At 37.6% G+C, this 25,190-nt stretch overlaps 1 protein-coding gene across 3 annotated transcripts in view; it reads right to left on the bottom strand.

Moving 5' to 3' along the window:
- Positions 1–25,190, bottom strand: part of CADM2 (cell adhesion molecule 2) — a 609,843-nt gene that overhangs the window by 198,633 nt on the left and 386,020 nt on the right. For 2 of the 3 annotated variants that reach the window (XM_017821926.1, XM_017821928.1), the window contains exon 2: positions 14,965–14,991. The exons of the other annotated variant lie outside the window; for it this stretch is intronic. In XM_017821926.1, coding sequence (XP_017677415.1) covers positions 14,965–14,991 — 27 coding nt within the window. The remainder of the gene's footprint in view (positions 1–14,964; positions 14,992–25,190) is intronic. 3 annotated transcript variants of the gene reach the window in all.

Below are 25,190 nucleotides of genomic sequence, written 5' to 3'. Positions count from 1 at the left end.
AGAAAATTGGATTAAGAGGAAGTTGAAAGTACAAACTCCATTAGAAGGTCAACACCAAAATATGTCCCAGAAATGCATCCATTCTGATGACTTTCTGTTTTAAAAAAAATAACTTTACATCTGATATGCCAGAGAGGAACATTGCAAATTTTTATTTAGAAATGCATTTCAGATTGTTGTTTGTCTTTAAATATTGCCTTTTACATTTGATAATTCTTGAGATCACACATTGCATAAGAAATGCTAAACAAACTAATGACAAATTATAAAAGAAAACTTTTAAGTTTTAGCAAACTAAAGCATTTTAAAGTAACTTTGTTTCAATTTGGTTTGGGTTTTTTTTTTTTTTCCTTGATACCTCACTGAACTTGAAGGATGGAATATCCTTCAAATACTTTGAATAAAAAAAAAAATTCTAATATAGACTATTTTAATGTAAAACTTTACAAAAAAACCCCAAACCCAAACATCACACCTCAATGAGTTCCACAACATTCCTTTACATTTATATGTAGTCTCTAGTTGCATCACAGCAATAAAAGAGAGATTTACAAAACACAAAGTCTATCTCCATTTCTCTCTTACAGGTAATAAGAAATAACAATAAATTCTTTAAGTAGAAGCATAGAATAGACTAAACCAATTTTCATTCTGCTTCAAGTTGGGTGTGGAGGGAATTGGCTAATAAAAAGTCTTACACACAAAACGCATTATAGGAAGGCTTATTTCCCCAAAAGTGGGTCAGAAACAATTTCAACCTTGTTAACGGGATGTGGAAACAAAGAATGTTGAAACAAGCAATGCAAGAAAGAGATTTTTAACTCTTTTTTTTTTTTTTTTGTACCCAACCCATAAGTTTAACAAACAAAATTTAAGGGATCAAAGCTAACCTATTATGAAGCATAAAACTATGTCCACTGAAAACCACAAATTATGTATGGAACAGGCACATTTACTAGTGCTGCCAGTAATGCAGAACATCTCTGAATGAGCAGTGACTGGTGAATGCCTCATGTTCTTTTATGATGAATTACACAGAAAGCCCCAACACCACAACTAAGGTGCTGGAGTTCATGCACATGAGTGCTTGAGAGTCACAGAATAAGGGGGAGACAAAAAAAATACCTTTTTCCTTCTGGTCAGGTCCAACGTTTTATGAAGAGTAATTGCCACTAACGCAAAAATTAACATACTGAAAAAGTCAGATAAAATTGTCTTCTCCACTTCCCATTTTATTTATTTCTCTCCTCACTCCCCTCAGCACATCTCCTTTCTTCAAGTGATGCAGCTGCATAAAACTTTGAAGTACTGATTGCAGTGATGCACTAAATTCCACGAAGAAGTTAAAGCATTTGAGAATGTAAGAACCAGCATGTTATGCCAATTTTTTGCTTCTTTCAGAACAAAGGGTGATTTCAAAACAGGTTCATTTATATTAAAGGCTCAAAAGAATTTGAAGTCCTAGTGAAGTGTGGGGAATGTCTATACAGCCCAGTGAGGCACAGTGCATCAGCTCTTCCCTGCTCCAAACCTCCCACCCAGTCATTACAAGCCTGCTTGTTTACTTGCTACCTGTGTGGACACGTGGCTGTGAGCAGTTTACTATTTCCTAAAACAGACTGATGAAAATCTGTAGGCAAGCTATCAGATTCAACTAAAAATAGGGTGAAATACACTTGCTATGCAACCTGCCTTAATACAGTACCTCAGGAAAATATGAAGTACTGCTAAACAATGCAATTTCCCCCCCAGATACTTCAAGTGGCTCTGATTCCAGCTAAAATATCATGGAATCATAGAACAGAAAGGTTTGGGTTGGAAGGGACCTTAAAGATCATCTAATTTCATCAACCCTGCCATAGGCAGAGACACACTCTGCTAGAGCAGATCAGGTTGCTAAAAGCCCCATTCAGCCTGGTCTTTAACACTTCCAGGGATGGAGCATCCACAGCTTCTCCAGGAAACGTGTTCCAATGCCTCACCACTCTCACAACAAAGAACTTTCTCCTGAAGTTCTAATCTAAAACTGCCCTCTTTGAGTTTAAAGCCATTACCAGCTTAGGATCGCCCCAACCCAGGTGTAGGACCTTGCACTTGGCCTTGCTAAACTTCATGAGTTCCACACAGTCACATGTCTTGAGCCTGACAAGCAGGACATCCCTTCCCTCCAGTGTGTGCCCTCCAGCACACAGCTTGGTGTCGCTGGCAAACTCACTGTGGGTGAGGTGAATCCCACTGTTCTTGTCACTGACCAAGGTGTTAAACAGCACTTGTCCCAGTACTGACCCCCAAGGAAGGCCCTTCCTCACTGGTCTCCACTTGGAAGTCAAGACCACAACTCCAGCCAGTCCATCCATCAAATCCATGTCTCTCCAGTTTGGAGACAAGGGTTTTGTGAAGGACAGTATCAAATGCTTTGCACAGGTCCAGGTGGATGTTGTCAGCTGCTCTTCTCTCATCCACCAGTGTTGCCACCTCGTCATAGAGGGCCATCAAACTTGTCAGGTGTAATTTGCCCCTTAGTGAAGCCCTGCTGTCTGTCACCAGTCACCTCCCTATTCTCCATGTGCCTCAGCAGAGTTTCCACAAGGATCCGATCCATGATCTTGCTGGGCACTGTGGTGAGACTGACTGGGTTGTAGTTCCCTGGGTTTTCCTTTTCCTCTTTTTTAAAAAATAGGGGTTACATTTCTTTTTTTGCAGTCAATGGGAACTTTACCAACTGCCACAACTTCTAAAATATAATGGCTTAGCCACTTCGTCTGTCAGTACCCGTAGGACCCATGGATATATGAAAGTATTTTTCAGTCCTTGTGCTATTTGAAAAATCCCAAGTCTTTTCTATTTACTTAGACCTATACAGAAGTAAAAATATATAAATTTCTTCTTCTTTTCATACTGAAGACACTGGTTTAGCACTGCATTTTTTTCCAACTTCTCATTTAAAGCAGGTGGTTTAATTTTCAAATCTTCAGGGAAAAATATCCATCTTGAGCTGAAACTTTATCTGTCTCAATTCAGGAGAGAGGATTCATTTTTTTCTCCTAAAGAAAGTTATAAACCTCATCTTGAAGTCTTTGAAGATGAAATGTATTTTCCCTATGCTCCTAGCTTCAGCAATGGCCTAGAGATTTAACAGGAAAGTAGGTCATTAGAGTCCCAGATACTTTCTTTGACATAGCTAAATGACATTTCTTCTGGAATCCAAATGTCATTTTTGCCCTTTATTCTTAGAAAAATAGAAGTCAATCCCCACTAGAAAACACTGCAATCATTACTTTTTGATAGAAAATTTAAATCAATGAAAAATAAAATAAGTTTGAGGTACTGCTTCTCTTCAGCTTGTGTTTCATATCAGTTTTCTAGGTTTCCTGAGCTGCCCAAGCCTCTTTCAGCTAGCTAGTGTTTTCTAGTCAAGAATGAATCTAGATGTATACAAGACAACATGTGTGCATTTTGAAGGCCAGCTCACAGAGTTCACCATCGAAAAAATTCTGCTCTGTTTCACCCTGATTTAGAGAAAAAGAAAACGTAGCATTTTAGTGAACTTTCGTGCTTCAATCTGACTTCACATTGTAATGCACTCAACAGCCACACAAAGCATAATGACTACATTACCATAGCGCAGATAAGTGAATAGCAACGGCTGAAACACAAAGCTCAACAGGTTTCCAGTCTAAATGGGCTAATTTCAATCACACTAGTTGAGAGAGCCTTGTCTTTCCTTTCACTGGCATCCTCCCCATGCCAGCCCAGATCTCTCCCCCAGCACAGTGTTTCTCCTCTAAGGATCCCCACTTCTCCCACACACATTTTAAGCGTGGCTGTGAAATTTTACAGATTGATTGGCATTTTGTGCTTTTCTATTATGCTCCCCCAGGATACACAATTTATGCCTAATAGAAGCTCACATCACACACTCAAGGAAACAAAGGAGAGAGAAACAGGGAAACAATGTGTTTTCATAAGGCCTTAATACTTGAATGACACAAGTGACAGAACAACACTGAAAATGGAAAAAAAATTACCCAAAACACCCTAGAGCCTGGTGGGAAGCCAAGGGGATGGCCTACCAGGAAAAATTCTGAAATGCAAATCAGCATGGAAGTTGAAAGATCTGAGCACTAGAAATATGGTTTAGTTTAATTGATATGTAAAATCTGTGTTTAGCATTTACTTAAAAATCCTCTCCCGCTTAATTCAGTTCTTTCTTCCTCCTTTCAGGAGTTCCTTTCTCTCATCACCCTTCACACAGGTCCCAAGTATATCAAACACAGGTCCCAAGTATATCAAACTCCTGTTTTGCCTTCTTTTCTGTAACAGGTTTGGAGGTTTCAACCTCTGACCCCAGGGTGAAGAAGTGAAACAGTGGCATACAGGCTTTGACCAGAATCCAGGGAAAAGGTTCGGACAACTTCCTCTGTAATTCCAGCAGCACAGAACAGAGTATTTACAAACAACTGAACAACATCCGCACAGTCACATGCACTTGTCTTCTCTATAACTAGGATTGTGCTAATGAAAATGCAGGGAAGTCCCTAAAAAACCTCCTGTTGTTTTCTCATAATGTTCATCTAATTATGTTCCCTCATAATGTTCATCTACTGCACGTTCCAGTGCTGAGCTACTGACTTTCTAGAAACCTATGCCTTCACCTCAAACCAAGAAGATAAAGAAATTAAGTCAGTAGCCTTGCAAAGAAATATGCTCTGGCTTTAGCACAGCAGATACAAAGATCGTGCTGGAATTTCCATTACTCACATCAAGTGTGCTAATCTGGATGTGCTCAAGGGCTTTGCTTTGCTAAAGACAAAACCTCTTCCCAGCTCTGACTAGCAGTAATGAGTCCAACTCCTGGCCCTGCACAGGACCACCCCAAGAATCACACCATGTCTCTGAGAGCATTGTCCAAACACTTCCTGAGCTCAGACAGGCTCGATGCTGTGACTGCTTTCCTGTTCCAGTGTCCAACCAGTCTTTGGGTGAAGAACCTTTCCCTAATATCCAACCTAAACCTCCCCTGACTCAGCATCAGGCCATTCCCTCGGGTCCTGTCGCTGGTCACCACAGAGCAGAGATCAGTTCCTGCCCCTCCTCTTCTCCTCATGAGGAAGTTGTAGCTGCAATGGGCTCTCCCTCAGTCTCCTCTTCTCCAGCTGAACACACCAAGTGCCCTCAGCCTCCCTCATACGGCTTCCCCTCCTTTTAAGTGTGCTTCCCTGATGTTGGACCTTGCTAACTAGATGGTTTCCCAAACCCCAGAAACTTGTGACATGGAGCTACAAGGCCCACTTTTTCTCCTGAGCTTTTGAAGAGAGAAAAAAAGCCAAAGATCAGAGGAATTATATTATGTCTGCTCTGGAAATGCATTTTTACTAGTCTGCTTCCTAGGGAATATTTATTGTTTGAGTGGGATGGGTATTTCATTATGATAATCATTACAAAAATTAAATTCTGTAGGAGAAGCCCAACCATGGGAGGTAAACCTATTCATCCTTTTCATTTCTGTACCTAACTTTATCTGAAAAGAATGTTGAATTATTAGCTCATTAGTTTTAAACACTTGTAAATTCCTAAAATGCCAATGGACATCAAGGCAGGGATTGATGTCTCTACAACTCCCTGACAGGAGGTTGTAGCCAGGTGGGGGTTGGTCTCTTTTCCCAGGCAATTCTCAGCAAGACAAGAGGGCATGGTCTCAAGTTGTGCCAGGGGAGGTTTAAGTTAAGATATTAGGAAGAATTTCTTTCCAGAGAGGGTGATCAGACACTGGAATGGGCTGCCCAGGGAAGTGGTGGATTCTCCATCCCTGGAGGTTTTTAAAAAGAGACATCTTTTTAAAAAAGATGTGGCATCAGTGCCATGGTCTGGGAACCACAGTGGTAGTGGATCAAGGGTTGGACTTGATGATCTTGGAGGTCCCTTCCAACCCAGCTGATTCTATGATTCTATGATATTCTCCCTTAATTTCTGAGCTGCTGCTTGGGAAGCATTAGCTAACACACTTTACATTTCCAGAAGTCAGTGACAGATAAACACAATAAGTACTATTACCCAGAACAAATGAAAACTGTTACTTCTGAAAGAAACTATGCCATGAAACAAAGGGATTTCCGATGACAGACATTTTGAATAAAAAGCAAAACTACGTGAAAAGCAAAAATTTCTACCTTGAGAAACCCAGCTAAAAGAAATCCTTTTTCTCCTGATGCACCACACACAGCACATGTAATGTACATGCATAGAAATGAGAATAACTATTAGAAATACCACACAAATAGAAAAGCCACCTCCCACAAAAGAAGGGTTTCAGTACTCTCAGTAGAAGTTAAGAAAAGAATAGTGAGGCCGTGGGAAACCAGATGGATGCATTCCATCATGCACAGGTAATGATATAAATCAGGAATCTAATCTTTGCTTACACCATCTAAACCAGCACGAGGAGGAAAGCTTTGGCAAAGTGACAGTGACTTCTAACAACAGCTCTAAGGCTGTTAGGGACCTGCAAAGCCTAGGTGGGACCTCTACCCTTGGCTGCTGCAAAGGATGTTAATTCAGAATCAACAACTTAAGGCAAACACTGCATATTTCTCTCCATCTCCAGTGATCCACCAGATCTCGTGGTCAATAGATCAGCACAAATCATCCCATGATCATATCTACCCAGATTTTTTGAAATAGCACCGTATGAACAGCACAGGAAAAAAAACCCCTTGCTACAAAGTGCTCTGCTCAAGTGTTTTCCACTACCTTTCCCTTATATGCAGTCCATCATTAAAATGTGAGGAAGTCCTTGAAGTTATTAGCTCTTGAAAGAATCCCAGAGTAATGCTGAGCACAATGCCTACTTACAGAGAACTAGAGATCCTTATGGAACTGTGGTAGCACACATGAAAAAGTCTTAGCTGATTGAGGCCTTTATGCCTCTACCAAGAAAGCAAGCTAATACAGATATAGAGCTACAAATGTTAGCAGTGATAGTGAATCCTCAGCCATTTAAACACCATGTGTTTCACCGACCATTGTCCACTAAAGTGAAATAAATTCTTTGAAGATCTGATGTCAAAGAGAGATTTAAGAAACAAACCTTAAGAACTGAGCTAATGTGGAGAACCAGAGTAAGTCCAATGGTGTTCAAGGAGGCATTCAAGGAAAAAAGAAAAATCCTTATATTTAAAACACTTCCTCCACTTCCTTTGGTTATAAAAGCACTCTGGAACAAAGCCAAGCCCAAAAGAAAAGCCTATGCTTTCAAAAGTGTTTATCAACAGAAGAGTAAAAGTCAGTGATCATAGATTTACTGTAACCAACTGTTACTCTCCAGTATTTAAGTATAATTATCAAATTCCTTTTCTCTCTGAGAAATTTTTTCTCACAAAATTGAGGAATTCAGATATTTGGGGCAAAGAGAAGTTGACAACCTGCCTCAGAGCAGCAGCTCCATCCAACTGCCAGATTTTAGGCAGTCACGCACAGCAATTCCACAGCACATTTAAAATATGACAAACACATCTTGAGAACTCACTATATCCTTTTGATTGTACCTAAATTAACAGTTTGGACTCTGAAGCAGTGTTTTGTCTGGCTGGAATGTGAAAAATTACTTAACTGAGCCAGTACACAGCAATATGTGTACTGTGTATTCTGTGTCCTATGTGTTCACGATATTTTCATATGGGAAATGCAGCTCACTGCCTACAGAAATTCACTGTTGATAACCATAAGGGCTCAGTGCTTAATACCATGACCAGATTTACAACAGCACCTTCATTCAAATAGCAAATAAAGGAACCACATTTCCAGCAGAGTTCTATTCAAGTATGGCAAGCTCTCCTAATGCACTGCTTTTGACAGTCTGGTCTCAAATACTTAACACCCAAATGAGGGCAGACAAATTGAAAAAAAAAAAAAAAAAAAAAAAGCAATCAGAATTCATTTTAGCCATTGTGGAGGGAAGAGTGGCCTATCTGAAAGCTGGGGAATAAGAACTGACAAAATGCTTTAGTCCACCTCAAAATGGAACATCCTCCCTGGAGTCCCTCTCCCATAACTGTGCTGCACTTCACAGGCGTGAAAACAAACATGATCTTGCTCCATCCCAACTTCTTCTACGCTGCCTAAATAACTATTTAGTCAATAAATGACTGACACATTGGCTCAGTGTAGATGTCTCTCAAATGAAAAGGATATGTCAACAGCAGTAGCCTCCCCCTACAGATATTGTTTCAGGGAGGCTTTGTACTTTCCTGTGCTATTTCTGTGGTGTTCAAGTGGCTTTATTCCATGATGACCTGCAACTTTAATGAAAGTGTTACTTTACCTCCACTGTTAACAGTGCTTTTTTACATCTGTTCTGGAAAACATACCAAAATAAAATGCATTAAAAGCAGAAAAGAGGACATATATGCTTGTCAAACTGCTGCTTCCAGTGCTGCTCCACCTCAGAAAGGAAAAGCCAATTCATATTTTCACAGTCTCCTTAACACACAGCAGAACTTGGGACCTTGAATGGCAGAAGGATTCTGGCTGGAACCACAGTGGTGAGCATTTGGACTGTGTACACACAACATCACCTGGAAATCTCAGCTGTCTCAATATTGGAAATATCTTACAGGTGCTAGGGCCAAGTATTTCCCCAATATAATTGCAAAAGGTGAAGAGCAGTGAGCAACTTTGTTAAGAGCTTTTATCATCATCATGATTACAGTTTTTTTCCCTCTGAGGATCAGCTGGAGGTTTTAAGGAGAAAAAAAAAAAGTATAGAAACATGTTTTGTGACTCTTCTAAAAAAAAAACCCTCTACAACTCAGACAACTGCTTTCTCTCACAGATTGGCAAATGACATATATAAAATATACTTAAGTAGATATGTATGGGTTTTTTGAGTCTAACATAATTATAATGCTTTATGTTATCTGTTGGAAATATCTGTGAAATAACCTATTATCTTGATCTAATGTGAACTTTTGCATTTAAGATTTAAAAAAAAAAAATCAACAAAACCCAACACACTGTTACATTTAGAGACTGAACATTAAATTGAAAATACCATATCCTTTTCACCAAAATAGAACAAGAACTGAAGAAACAATAACAATTTCTTACCTAAATTAATTTCTCAAATACCTGCTCCTGTATAAGTGTTGACAGCAAAAGCGTGCAAGGAAGAGCAATGTTTCATATCTGCCTTCACAGTCCCTCTGCACTCTGAATATCTCAATTTTCAAAACTTTTTTTATTTTTCTGAGCACTGTCTTCACAGATAAGCATCAGATTTTGTTCTTCATCACCACTTTCCTCCCCCTCAGAAACGCTGAATGGGAGAAAACTCTGACTCTTAACTTCCACGAGAAATCCCGGAGGAAAACTGTGGCAGATGTAGGAATGAAATCCACACATTTCAACCTCACAGGTCTAACCAATGGATAGGATTTAATCACTGGAAAAAAGCTCTGGACCTCCTGTGTTATACACTGGTAGCAGTGACTAAACTACAGGGGAGGGAACACCAAAGAGACAGTAAAGGAATGGTTATTAAGCCTTCATCAGCTTTGTTGTTCTCTCCAAAAGTACAATCACTTATAAATACTAAAGGTGCTTTTAATACCTTAAAGTGACATATGAACGTTCTACCTTCAGGAGTTGAAACTGTATTTTGAATAAAAACATCATAAGATTTTACAAAGAAGAGTTCCTCTATTTCAACAGCACTAGCATATCTGAAAAATTTCAATCAGGCTTCAGATCACACTGTGCTACTACAACGGTCTTGGCAAGCTTTTTTGTAACGACCTTGTAGTAAAGGTGGAATATGACAAGCTTTTAGTTTTACATGTCTCAGGTGTGAAAGCTTATAACCATAAATAAATGCTCCTCCAAACTACTGTGAGTTATGGAGTTTCCCCAGGCTCCACGCTGGATTCACGCTTTCAAAATCTATACACTTCCACTAGTTTTTAATTTTTGCCATAATGTTGCAGCCATATGACACCCTGAGTTATCCATCCCTCAATAAAGAAAACTCTGCAACAGCAGAGCTAATACCTGACTGATGTCAATAACTGAATAGCTCAGGAATTCGTGAAGATAATGCAAATAAGACAAATAGCAGTGTTTGTGTCTCCTCTGTGTACATTTATCTCCTCCTGTTCCTAACATGGACAGATGCTGCTGCTCCTTGTTACTTGCTTGACTTTATGGTAATTTTACCTTGAGTGAGAGATGTGCTTGTCTAAATACATGTTCTGAAGAAAGGACCTAAAGTGGTGGGTTTAGACCCTGTAGGTCTTCCAACAGTGTTAATCAATTCTGGTCAACACAATCTATCTTGGTTTATATGGTTTTCAGTCCAAACAATGGAATTCATGAAACCTATTCTTTACCAACATTATTTACAAATGCTTATGTAGAGCAACACAATAAACTTTACCATATGCTGTAAGAAAATCTAAGAGACGGTTGGGTAGGACACGACCATTGATGGAAACCTGATGAAGTCCAGAGAAACAAATTGATTCCCAACTAGAAGATAAAATGAGTCATTGCACAACTACCCAGGCAATAACAGAGTATATTTGCACAACATCCTTCACATGATCCCTCCTGATTTAAACTTCAAATAAGCTGATACCAATTTCATTGACATAATGAGAACAAACAAAATAAATCAAGTGAATAAAGTCCAGAGTGATCTTTGCCTCCTGGATAAGATGCATTTAGACAGTGTATCAACTGCTACGATGATTTATCTTAGAGACTGAGATGTATGCTTTAAGTAGCATTGTTAAAGCTAAATTTAATCTTACGTTTAAAGAAGGAGTTTAAATCAGTCTCCTCTTTTAAATGTAAGGCAGAAACAACACACCTCTGCATTTGTAGAGGAACTGACTGAAAGAGAAAAATGTTTAACCCTGGAACTCAAAGACAAAAGACAATTTCTCCGGGATATGAGTGCAGTACAAGTCAAGAAAAAGAGGCATCTCAAAAATCTCCTGGATATTCAATAGGCTAAAAAAATAGTACTGTTGATATTAAACTTGTGAAGCAAGTGAAATAGAGGTAAAGGCATTTAATGTACATAAAAGTGTAATATTAAAATAGAAGGAAAGTTTGAAGATATCTCCCATCAATAGGACTTCCTCTAGAAACCAGTTGTGGAGAGAGAATACAGGATTGTGTATATAGAGACTGAATGGGTACAAAAGTAGTTCTTTGTTAGGAGAAGCAGTGGGACTATGATATGAAGGTTATTTCCCACTGAGAAAAATTAAAAACAGAGCTACATAGCCAAGATGGGGGAAAGGAGCACGGCAGAAACAGCTACCAATCCAATACGTTTTTATATAGATTGGATAGTACAAATCCTGCAAAGTTAAGCCAGTTACATCTTTCCCCAAACAGTCTCCTCTTGGGACTTTGGAATCTTCTTGGAAATGTTATCATTATTAATCTGCTGGCCTCAGAAGTCTTAAGAACATGAAGGAATGTTGTCCTTCTCAACACGCACATGATAAGTGATCTTTCTGGAGGGCTTGTTTTCCCCTGCTACAACAGCAATTGGCCTTTATATTCTTTTTTTTTTTTTTTTAGGAGGATGTTGCCATATTCATCCTCACTATTCCCAATTAAAAAAAACCAAACCAAACTAAAAAACCAAATGCAACAACAACAACAAAATCCCAAACCTTGCCATGAAACAAACACAAAACCCAACAACCCCCACATCCAAAATTACCAGAAATTCCAATTTGCATTTGGAAGGGTTATAAAACCAAGTGCCTTACTACATGAGGTTTAGGGCAGCTCTGGAAATAACTTTTTAACAGCAGATGACACAGAATGTATCAAAGAAATGAAAATGGGGAGCACAGAACTCCTGTCCTCAAATAATTACATTCAAATGAAGACACTTGGCCCCTCTCTTTCCCTTGCTGACTGAAAATTGACACATCATTAGCAGATCTGGTAGGACCACAGAGTCTGGAAACCATTGTCAACTGCTGCCAGAAGATATTTGCAAAAATATTGCCCCCAAAATGTCACAATGGCCCTTCTTAAAGGGTCAAGAAATATTCAAAACGGTGCTTTGCTGAAGGAAATGCTCATTTATAGAGATCAAGTTAAACAAATCTCATCTGGTGCATTAAGAAACAGTCCTTAAAATATTTATGCGCTGAAACAATTCTGATAGTCTGAGATTTTCAGGTGGCATCTTCAGTTTCTGCTTCATCAGATTAAGAGCCACAAATGACCATTTTCATGTTTCATTTTAGCCCCTACCCTTTAAAATCTTTCTGAACTAGACTTCTTGGAAATGTCACAAGTATTCTGTCCAAAACATGACTGTGCTGTGGCAGCACCTGCCCAAAGTAGTCCAAAGCAAGATCCATCCTTCTATGCAAAATCCAAGTATTTACCCTTTCTGGAGAACACAAAACAATCTCATGCAGTTCCTTCTAGGTAAGGGAAAGTCTAAGAAAGAAAACCATGGTAAAACAAAGCAATCATTGTGTGAATCTATCCTGGAGCTGTGAAATCCTTGAGACACTTCAATTTGACTGGAAGGCTCTGAGCAATCAGATTTAAGAGGGTTTTACTTATTCAGTAGTTAGGTCTAGATGACCTGCAGACCAAATGACCTTCCAACCTAAATTGATTCCAAGTGCCACAAAGCAAGGATAAAGTAGAGAGTTCAACAGCTGCTTTACAGCACTTAATACAAGCAGTCTTCAATAAAGTCTGAGAAAATACTTGAAAGGAAATAGCATTGAATGCAATGTTTGAGAGCAAGGGCTCTACTGTTCTCCTCACAGACAATGCCATGAGGAGGGGGAGGGAAGAGGGAGACCAGCAGTTTTCCCGTGCTAACAATGCACAAACAAAAGACAGCTGGTCCCACAGACTATCACCTTCTAATGAGCTCAGGAAAACCTCAGATTTTAGGGCAGGCGTGAGCCCCAGCTGCACCTCGCTGAAAATGGCAGCACAAATTCCAGACTTTCAGGAGGGAAAGATGAAGAACCATAAATAAGATCGTAGACATAAAAGAGTGCTGGATTTCATATTATAAGTGCCAAAAGTGAGACTCCTGGGAATTCTCTCAGCTGTGAATTGATGTTTCTGATGCCATGTTAGGCACCTGTTTGCCAGTTAGGTGTGACACTTTAAAAGGATGAACAGAACCTTCTTTAACGCTTAGACAGAGCAACAAGAAAAGCAGTAAGACATCATTTACTTTATGTCTTCCACCACAGGACATTATAAAATAGGTCCTATGCTTTGGTTAAAAGATAGAACTATTGCAGGACTGAATTCCTTGTGGGTATTGGGTACCTTCATCACAGGGCTCTTTGGCACCAAAGGAAGAGCTGAAGACTTCTTGAAGGCCCTGTGCAACTGAGCTCCAAAGATAATGCACATCACAGTGTCAAGCCCAGTTTACCAAATACAGCTTCAGTTGTGTATTCAGAATTGGTGTGCACTTCTGAAATAAGGGTGTGTTAATGTCCACAGATGACTGGGGCCCATGAGTAATTGTGACTCATTCCACAACTCCAGTGCCTGCAGGGCAGTTTCTGTTTGAATGGCAGTATATGGGTACATGATCACTGAATATGGATGAGATTGTGCTTATTTGTGCTGAAAATTTGCTTCTGTGGATGTGTTTTGGTTTTGCCTTTTTTTTTTTTTCCTTTTTTTTTGTTAATTATGAAGGTCCTAAAGTCTTGACCCATTGTTTTACAGCATCACAGCTGAATATATAACAGAACAGGAAAGAGTAAAGCAAATTTCAAAGCATGCATAGGCGAATACATGAACTCAATTTTATTCACTCCCCTCACTCACGACATTCAATGCATGCAAAGTTTCTGAGGAAAAAAAAGCCATGCAAGGGTTTAAAAAAAATAAATCTGAGCTGTATTTTAATTATTGATTTACTTATACTAATACATTAACACCATCAATTGGCTGGTTTTTCTGATTATCTTTATTGTTCCACATCTTAAGCTAAGCAATGTATATAACTAAACTTTATAAACATCCTGAGTATGAGTTTTTAGCTTTCAAAATACACGTAAACATGCATAGATATTTGCCTTAAAACCTGATGTTTAATTATCAGAAAACTCAATTTTATCTGAGAGAAATAAAAGAAAAAAATTACATTGTCACGATTTTCTATGAAAATGTATGTTCATACATATAAATACATTGTCATACATATATATATATATATACAAAAGCATGTATGGATTTATATGTATATGTAAGTCAAAATACATCCCTCAGGTTATATTTGCTACATCACTGCTTCGTTGAAATTCAGGAAATGGTTTACAGCACTGCTGACCTTACATGATTAGTTCTGAAAGGTTTATTTCTTTGTCACACTGATTTGTGGCAATCACCTTGCTGCTCTGAAGTCATGAATCTCTGTAGGTATTACAGCATGCCTTTCTATATACTGGTATGCTATCAGAAACAGTGATGATCATTTATACTGGTGTGAAGAGACAGGGAATGCTTAGGAGACATTTAGGAGTTCATTGTTCTCTGTTCAGATATTTATGACGATGATTAGAGATAAAAAATAAAAATTACATTTACATATTTATGAGCATTTTTATGCAATATCTTCATTTCGATTAAAATGCCATAAATATCCCTGCATCGCTATAATGCAAGCCAGAAATCTAACTACAATGCACTTGGTTTTTATCTTTCTCCTAAAAACTTCCTAAATTAAAGCAATGAACAAAATACAGCATGAGCAGTGGTGATTGATAAAAACAATGAAGATAGCCTGCCCTTAGGCGCAATTACAAAACTGTAAAGAACTAATCTATCATCTGATAAGACCTAAAGATATTTTTCTTTGTTTTGAGAGGCAGGAACAACCTTGTGGGAAATGCGTGGGCTGCAGAACCATGCAATGCAAATTGAAGGGTGCAGGCAGAAACTCACCTCTAGCTTTGTTCTTTGTAGCAGCCACTGGAAGCAAGGAAAAGATTGCACAAGAAGAAGAGAACAAAGATAGATTAGACAGAAGTTTGAGCAGGTAAGAATACAGAGAAACTTTATCACTATTGATTCAAAGCTAACAAACACAGTTTCTAGGATTATTTGACCTATTTATTGGAGACACTGCAGTGTTATGAGATAGTTCAGATCTATGATTCTGTCAGAAACCCTGTGTTGAAAACTTAGAAAATATATCAGAGCACGCACTCAAAAAGCACGTCGAGGAGAGCAGAAAAATCATGGACCATTAATCACAAGCAGGTGAGAACATATGTACACACATTTGTGAATTCTAAAACTTACAGCACGATTTGCCTGGCCAAAAGTGCATTCTGAAGTACCTGAATCTTACATCATTCCCTTGCTCCTATTTCTTGAAACACAAATGCAAACAAACGTTGGTTAAACTGCAGACATTCCAATGATTTACAATCTATGTTATATGATCATTGTTTTTCTTCACTGAAGTCTGTATTTTTGGATTGTTCTTGCACCGATGGAGCACGCAAAGCAAAAGGGGCAGACAACATTTTAATGAACAGTGATCAGTGTTCAAACTCAGAGAAAAAGGGAGAGACTCCAAAGCCTTCCTTGAGTATCCTGAAATCACACAGTTTCATGCTATTAACTGTGTATGCCCAACAAGGTAAGAAAAACATGAGTACAGCTTAAAATGTTCCACTAACCTCTGCCCTACTACCAAAATAAATGGAATCATTATTTTCTGTTTTCTGAGGCTCATAGATAATGCTGTTGATAATCAGGACCCAAAGTTAGAATGGAATCACTCTGTTAGCTAAATTACACAAAAAAGTGCTATCCACAACTCTCTAAACTATCAAGGGCACTCTGAAAAGGCTTTCATTCAAGAGCATCTCCAGGAAAAAAAGGTACCTCAGAAAAGAAACCCAAGGTAATTCCTCTTATGCTGGCCCTTCTTGTAAGACAACTACATTAACAAGTCAAAGGCAGCTACACTTGTGATCAAAAGGCACAAAAGAAAAGGAGAAAGACCCAATTCCGAGTCTGCTCTATTTGCTTCTCTTGTTCATACCTAGAGGAGTTTGTTTAGTTGGTTGGTTTGGTTTTGGTTATGGTTTTATTTAGCTTTTTATTTTGTTTCGTTTGTTTTATTTTTGGTTTGGTTTGGGCTTTTTTGGTCTGCTGTTTTACCAACCAGTCTTTAATAAGGCAAAAAAGGAGACATAGCAGCGAAGGCCAATTTGCCATATATATGAAGAAACTGCTGGAAAACTGAGACATTTAACAAAAAACGTCGGTTTTCCAGATATTAATTTTTTTCTGCACTGATCCCTCCTTTATTTCCAGGTGCACCATGCCCAATTGGCATAATTCTCCTGGCAGCGAAAAGAAAACAAAAAAAGCAGTCTCATGATGTCTACATTCAGCGTTACTTCATGAAACAGCTCTGCTTTGGGAGGTGCAATGAGTGCAGATGCTCCTGCAGAGCTCTTTCCATAAGGCTATTTAACCAGACATATTCACCTGCAAAACTGCCTGTAAATCTTACATATGCTAAAAATTGCTTGTGCAGTAAACAAAATTAATGGTGCTGTTCTAATTCCACAAGAAGTGAACGGTTTCTCCTTCATGCAAATATAAGTTGATAATGAATGCACCGAGTTCATCAACCTGTTCATTTTCTCACGCTTTCCCCTTCTTTCTCAGCCCTAAGAATTACATCCACGTGTGAATGCATTATCACTTCTAGTCAGATTACTCATATAAACTCAACAAAGGTCTGGAGGAAATACTATCTCCCCTTCCCCACAGGAAATTTAAAAGCAATAGGAGACTTTATACTTACTTAATCTCAATAAAAAAGATGTATGAGTGAGTGTGGATATGTAAATACATTATACATTAAAATACATATGTATTTGAATTCTTCAGAATAAATATATATACACACATATGCATATGGAAATGATATAATCTGTGTATGGGTACATATATATATATGTATATTAGAAGAATCCATGCATTCTATGATTAGACAGCTTTATTTTGAAGCGTGTGCACTAGACAGAGCATTATTACCTATCATGTATCAGTAAATAAAGAAAAGATATAAATGAGATTGTACATTATAATTGGAAGTAGGGCAGGTTACTAGGCTTGTTAGGCCAATTATAACTCTCTGCAAATCCACTAGTAGAGGACTAGATGACAGTAACCTTCTTAAAAATGTCATGTTCGATACTTGTAAGTTTTTCCACTGACAGCACGGTCCAATTACAAGTCAATTCGTAAAGTTCAAATGGCACAACAGCCAAATTAGCTGAAAATGGTCTTTCAAAATATAATTCTGCCTACTGCAGGCAACTAGCTGGAGCTGTGTCCATCAACAACCCATCTTTTTGATACCTAGCATAAGGGAAAATTTCCTTTCACTGGTATCACTGAGGTAGGTATTTCTCTTTCCAAAGGGGAAAAAAAAAATAAAAATCTCTCTTCCCTCTTTACTCTCCTTGTCATTCTGTGTAAAGAGAATACAACTTTCAGCTGTATCCATTATGTTTGAAAATTTTTATCTACTTATCATCATTAGATGAAAAGTCATAGCAGACAAGCGTAGATAAATGTTTCAAACGAGCATCAGCAAGACTGAAATTTAGCAGAGGGAAGGTGAGATCTTGGTTAGAGCACCAGATGTGGGATAACTCAGCTTTTTATGCCACTAAAATCAGTGACAAAAGACCTGTGGGTTTTAACAAACAACGTTAAAGCAAAAGTGGATCCTTTGACTGTAAGTCGTCAGCAAGGCAGTTGATTTTTCTGCATTTCACATAACACATTCTCTTTTCCCCCCCGTAGACCTCCTTGCTTGCTGATTAAAGAGACAAAGTCTTCAAGGCAGTGAGTCTCTCCTCAAGCTAGTACACTCGTAGGACATTGATTTGAAATTTCTGTAACACAAGTAAAATGGTTTAGGACTGGCCATTTTGGGGTACAATGTAACCTAACAACTAGGATTTGCTGTATATGGCTGGCCCATGCTTTATTTGGCTAAATGAACAAGACAATCAGCAAAGTGATAAAAAGGAAGGGCAATGACTTCTGGTGCTTCTGTATGTTCAGGGATTTCTGTAAAAACCATTTATAAGGGTGTTTTTCCTTAGTTGCTCTGTCTTGTCTTTCTTAGGAAATTGATTCTGGACAGGGAGGCATACTACAGAAAAGTGTGAACAATGACCTTTGCTGGAATTTAAGGAAAATTTTAAAGACCAGAGAAGAAAGAAAGACAAAGTGGGAAGAAAAGACCATATTTTCAGAAGTTGGGTTGAAAGGCATGACAGAGCTACTAGATTTCTAGGTAAGGCTGAGAAATAAATCTCTTCTACTTTCTCTATCAAGATTAAACAGCACTGTATTTTCTGAAGGCTCTTCTGGTCACGGGATATGTAAAACAAAAAGGTTGGAAAGGTCTGTAGGGCGAGGGGATCACAGAACAGCAAGAAGGCAAGGTCAGAGATCTCAGGGGAGTCCACTATGAGAGATCCAGAAAGGAGAGGACAACCGTGCCAGGTCCTCAGTTGTGGCAGTTAATTTTCACAGAACTAAGGCTTTTAGGGCATTTTCAAATCAGAAAGGCAATTCTGTTGTAGCTGTGCTGCTGAAACAACGTTTTTTAAAAATCACTGCCTGAACATAAAAAGCTAGATTCAAATTTCAAAACCCCTAATATACCCTTGCTCTCAAATATCAATAATATATTGTGCTTTATTTTCTGTGATATATCTTTCTGACTTCTTGCTTTTTGTATGCCAACAATTGTTAAATTACATTCTTTGATAAATGGTGGCTACAAGTTGTTCAATCTTTTCTCCACACTCAGCTGTCTCTACAGTGTTCAATTTTGTGGACATTTTTAGACAGATTTGATATAGCATTTATTTTATTTTTCTCTTATATGTGATTTATTATTCAATCTGGGGTTTTGTCTTCTGTCTTTGGAAAAAAAACCTGCATCTTTCCAATTACTTCAATAGCTCAATAAAAATAAAAAAAAGGGAAAAAGTATTTCCCCCTGATATCCAGCTTACTTAACCTTTTATTTCAAAAGGAGAAAGAAAAAGGAAAGTGAAAGGTTTGAGGTCAGTCTTGTTTTCATTTCACCTATTCCATGCACTAAGAATGCAGACAGAGGAAAAACCAGTCTAAGATCTAAATGTTATAATGACTGTATTCAAGAAAAGAAACAATATGAAAGTCACATTGCACATAATGTCACATAAAGCACATTGCATTGATTTTCTCCTGAATACAGTAATGTACATTTCCAGCAAATCTGGAGGTCCTCTCATCTTCAATAAAAAAATTAAGACATCAACAGTCTACAGGATGGATGTATTTAGTTATCTGTATTTTTGCTCCAGTCTTAAAACCTTTTGTGATCATGGAACGTGAAAAATGATCAGAGAAGCAGCATACAGAAATACCTCCCACCCCCACAGAAAACTCCACAAACACCCACACAACCCTGCTCCCCAACACACCCAATATATAATACATATAATGTAGATTTTCAGTTTTCTGAAAAAAGGTCATTATTTTTACACTACTTAAATTTAGAATTTTCTCTTTGATTTTAGGGTGATGATGACGAGAACATTTTTTTTTTTTTTCCCTTTGGGTAGACTGATGGATTATCACTGATCATTTAGGTCACCTAAATGCCAACTCTAATTCTCTGACTGGAAAAGCTCCTTTGTGTGACAGAAGGCTTAGTAGGATCCTTTTCTCCAGAAAATAATGCAAATTATTAGGTTGCCACAGACTAGAGACCTATTCAAAGCAAGGATACCAGTGCTATAATTCATCATGCTTTTCCCCCTCTTTTTCCAAAACCAACATTTTCCAAAAGCCACTGAAGGAAAAAGAAACCACTACCATCACTTGAAATTCTTGGTGGGAATTTTGAGTCTCCTGCAGATTGGCTGACAGATGACAGAGAAATCTGGGATTTTAGGAGTTCTTTTAGCTTTGGATACAGTATAAAAACCCTAGATACAGTGTCACAGATAAATTTGTTTACTTCTGGTTTTCTAATCTCTCATATGATAACCTCTATTGCTATACCTTTGCATTTTATACTGAATATTCTTTTTTATACATAAGTTCTGCATACTCTTCTCATGGAGGTTTCTAAAACATCAGTTAGTGACATTTGCAGATATAATCAGAATCCAGATATTCCTAGATAAGCTTTCCTCTCTGTATTTACATAACCATTAAAAATCTGTGCAGTCGTGCACATGTAATTAAATGGAATCGAAACATGTGACCTTCTATTATTCTATTTATTCTGTGTTCTCTCTTTGCATCATTCTAACCACAACACAAGTTCCTAAAACGACATCAGCTAAATTTCTCTCAGAAAGAGATAAATTTCACTTACTCAACTCATTGACTGATCTTCAAAAAACCAAGAACTTTTTTGGTTCTGAGAATTTAACACATTTTTTCCCTCAGGGTTCAAGAGAAAAACTACAAATGAAGTGAAATGCAACAACAATATGTGATTTTGCCATGACAAAAGTTGATTTTTTTTTAATCATAGTTGTAACATTAAATGTATAAAATATAATGTATATTGAATATATTGTATATAGTAGGGATTATGTGTGTATATAGTAATTTGTAATAATTTTTCCTCTTGGAACATAAAATACAGTCCTGAAGATAGAACTGAAAAAGGGATAAAAGTGCTAATTTGGAAGGGTTTATGAAGAGGTCAGCTACTGCATCCTCTGGGCTTGAAGCATCATGAGTTCTCTTTGGACCTCTCCTAACAGATTGACAAACATATTGTTAAAATATGTGCTGATGGGGACTTCAAAAGCTCTCCAGGTAACCTCTTTTAGTGCACAGTTGTCCTCTTAATGGTGAATTGTTTTGCTGACATACAACCTAACCATCCCACCTAGGAGACTACCTCAATTACTTGAACCTTCTCATACCTTCCATGAGTAGAAACAATAGAACACAAACTTCTTTAATGTAACCCTTTGCAAATTAGAATTTTTAACTCTTCTGTGCCTAAAAAATCACATTCTTCCTCTTCCTTAATATAATGTTTTTCAACTTCCACTTTATTGCCTTCCTCAGTTTTAAAACTGACGAGATTATCACATGCAGCGACTTGTATTATGTGGCACTAATCACAAAATATTGAAAAACACGCAGCTCCATTTTCTTTCTGAAAAGTAGACTATAAATACAGTAATTTTGTTCTCAATACTCATTACAGCTGGCATGATGGAGATCAGCAGAAGCATCTTATAATCCAAACATCACTAGAGTTCAGGGTTCCAGCTGTAGCTGATCACACGTCACACCATATGACTGTATAGTGAAAATAGAAGATGAGTATAATCATGCCCTAAAGGCTCCTCTTGAAGGCATGGAGATAACATGATTTGCCTGTCCCAAAATGCCAACTTTATGCATGTTATAATACAACTGGGCACGCAACTTCCATAAGCAATGCAAGTTGCAAGTAAGCAATTTTGTCATAAGCTGGGTTTCCGTAAATCATCACAGAAATTTCACTTGCAGATAAACAATACAGTTGATAAACAAGAGTAAATACAATTTTTATATTCTGTTTTATCAAGGTAACAATGTTTTAAGGAGTCTGTATAAAGGCAACTCTGGAGTTGCAGAATAAAGAACTCTGCAAGGCCATAAGCGTGGTTCTGTCGGGCAGAAATGCAAGTACTCAGTTCAGCCCTCAGATCTATTTTGCACATATTCTAAAATATAAAACAAATATTTGAAAAACTTTGATACTCATTCATCCTCTCAGACAAGCTACCAAAATCGTTCATCACACCGAAGGTGCACGCACACATACTTGCCCAACTTCTGTGTGTGTCAGGTCTCCAGCACAAATAGGAAGGAAAAGATCCTACTTGGAAACAGTTAGCAAACTATTTAGCCACAAATTGGCTGTCATCGTGTGACTGTGATCGGGCAGAAGCAGCTGTAAAGCAGCAAGCTTGGGTTTCTTTTCAGATCTGCATATCAATGCATGAAAAACACCTCAAACTATGCCTTGTCCATTTTTCTCAACCCAGGAGCAACCTGTGATGTTCACGTCTCATGTCAGGTTGTTTGTTTTTTTTTTTTTGCTAATGTATATTCTATCTGACACTATTACAAACAGAAATTTCTTCAGTCTGCTGTGCTTATATACATCAGTTTCTAGTCACAGTCCACAGGTCTGATAACCCACAAAGGGCTAATGGTTCCTGTATTTGAAAACAGACAATCTGCATGAAATCAAAAATATTGTAATCCAGAGCAAGGAGCTTGGTAGACAAACAGACGTGGTTCTCCTTATGTCACCTCTACTTACAATTAAATCATCTACTATAAGCCTTAAGAAGGTTTTGAAAAGGTTTGTAATTGCATGATACTTTCCCTATTATTTATTTTTCTCTTTTTTTATTAAATATGACAGCCCTTGGTATCTCTATATAAGAAGTGTTACATCACAACCATAATAGATCATCCCCATGAAATGCTTTCTTAATAAGGTTAAACTATGTATTAAGGGTCACTGGGGCAGCAGCAATTGAAACATGTAGAAAGCAGCACATATTTGAAAGGACAGAGAATTAAAACCTTAAACAGAAAAATAAGATTTTTTTTTTAAATCCCCAAATATTATCAGTTCATACTTTTCCAGATATTGAGAGACAAACTTGGGTAACTGGCAATAGTGATGAAAAAAAAAAATACCATAGTAAATTCAGTGCAGAGCTCAAACACTTGGATTTTCTTAGGTTTAAGTGAACATCAGTACCTATGTTCTAAACCTAAGTACTTCTTCAGCTGGAGAATGGGAATTTCAGGTGTAATAGCAAACCAACCAGAGTATTTTGTTAAGACCCCCGAATACCAAAATAAATCTTACACCAAAATAGGACTATCTCACTCAAACAATTCAGCTTCAAACACATTTATTCTCAGAAACATGGTAGGAAGACACATGACATTCCATATGATTTATTTATAGCATCTATCCCAGTTTGGATAATGGGGAACTCAAGGCAAATCTTTCAGCCTTATCATATGGTTACCAGTGAAGTAATATTAAAAAACAACTTTTGCATTTTTTAATGTCATTTACTGCTGGTTTTTTCCTATATTTTTCTGGCAGTTCAAGGAACAAGGGTAAACTAAAGGAAAAAAAAAACACATTAAGACTGTGTACTGTGCCCAAAGTTCAAATATTTGACTGCAATTTAACATCTGCTATTCATAATCATATAAAAAAAATAAAAGGCTAACTCCTATTTTTTTTTTTCTTTATATCTGACTTTACAACAAAGGACTCAGTGCCACTCCATGTTGTCAGCCAATATCAAATTTGATGCCTACTAGTGCTGTTAAGGTGAAAAGCTGCCTTGGTAAGACTTACTAAATAAGACTTCTTTTTGTAGCTTGGGTGAGACACATAAATGAGGAACTATTTTTATAAGAATGCACTGTCCAGAGATAAATCTCATCCTTACTATCAATTTTTTTTTGATCTGACACCATCTTTCACTGTATATCTGAAACTTTACCTCACTATATGCATTAATTTAACAATCTAGTCATAGTAAAAAGAACAATTTCATTTCCTGTATATAGTTATAATCTTCTGCTGTGGTTTTAAATATATTTATGTGTTGAACATGCAAACAAATACAGTTAAAATAATCAGGTAACCTAGAACTTTCCCACAGTTGCAAGAAATAGAACTGAAAATTCACAAATTGGAGCAATTCACAATTCTAGACTAAAGATTTTACATCCACCCCCACTCTCTTCTTGTATAAAGAAACACAAACCAATAATTCTATACGAGATTAAGACTGGAGGGATGAATACCCAGAATCCACAATCATGTACCCAGATATTCAGAATTTGTAAACGCATAGAACAGCCACTAAGTTTCTCAGGCAGGAAAGAAAGGAATATTAAATTTAGAATTTAAAACACTGTTTAAAAGGCTTAAAAATGAAAGTTTCAAAAAAGCTATAATTGTTTCAAATGTTATACTCTTTATACTGCCATGAGCCCCATTTTTGTCTGATCTGAGCATTAAATGCACTTCTATTCCTCCTTGAATTATATAGCCACTGTACTGAAATCATTTTTAGGCAAGATTAATTTAAGAATTTATCTATGTTTATAGCAGCTGTCATTAGTCCTGGCTCTCCATATCACACTCAGGTTACTACATGCAATGGTAGGCTTAAAGTGTTGGCATTTAAAAAGCTGGAAGCACTGTCTGTGAAGGAATATTCAATCTGGAAGCTTTTTGCAGCAATGAAATAAAAAAAAAATAAATTTATTACTGGGCACTAAGCTGATGGGCTGAAAAGCTCTGCTTAGGTGGTCGGCAATCATAATTAGAAAATTACATTGATATTAAAACTCTCTCTAGATTGCATTCCATCTGAATGAGTTTCAGAAGGGGTGGTTCACACCTTGCCAGACTAACCAGACCATCCACGGACTGCTGACACGAGCTGTTGACGTGGTTTGTCACAGCTTTGTTCTGCACTGGGGCCCTTTACCATGTGCCCTTTAGCTGTACACGTTGGCCATCCCTCAAAACCAGACCAGATACATTTCCTGAACATCTCTGTTCTGTCTCAGAGTCATCAAAATAAGGACTTATTATAGAACATCTTTAGCAGGGTGAGTAGACACAGTAAAAGTCAGCACATGCACCTGGCAAACAGACTCACTGATGGTGGTACATGGATCACTGTAGAGGCAGCACCAAGCAAAAGCTCCTGAGTGACTGCCAGAAATAGGTGAAGCAGGGGAAACAACATTCTGCAAGTTCTGCCACTTTGGTGGCATGAAAAGGAGAAGGCTGAAGAATCGTGGCTCGTAGTTAGCACAGGATCTTTAAAAACTGAGCCTAGGAGAGGTAGCAAGTTCACATATATATTAGGATTAACTGAAAATTTTAGATGACAAAAGAAGAAGTTCTTCAAAGTCAGCAAGAAAAATTAAAAAAAAGAACAGTGAGGTAAAAAAGATTAAGGTGGAGAGAAGGGGGAAAATAAGCCAAGGATAATTGAAAAGAAGGGGAGAAGATTAAACTCAAAATCAAGATCAGGCAGCTCAGAGAACCA

This window comes from Lepidothrix coronata, unplaced genomic scaffold (assembly GCF_001604755.1).
Source record: "Lepidothrix coronata isolate B3197 unplaced genomic scaffold, Lepidothrix_coronata-1.0 Scaffold93, whole genome shotgun sequence".
Lineage (NCBI taxonomy): Eukaryota > Metazoa > Chordata > Aves > Passeriformes > Pipridae > Lepidothrix > Lepidothrix coronata.
The sequence above is the reverse complement of the archived record's forward strand: the minus strand, read 5'-3'. Positions and strand labels throughout refer to the sequence as shown.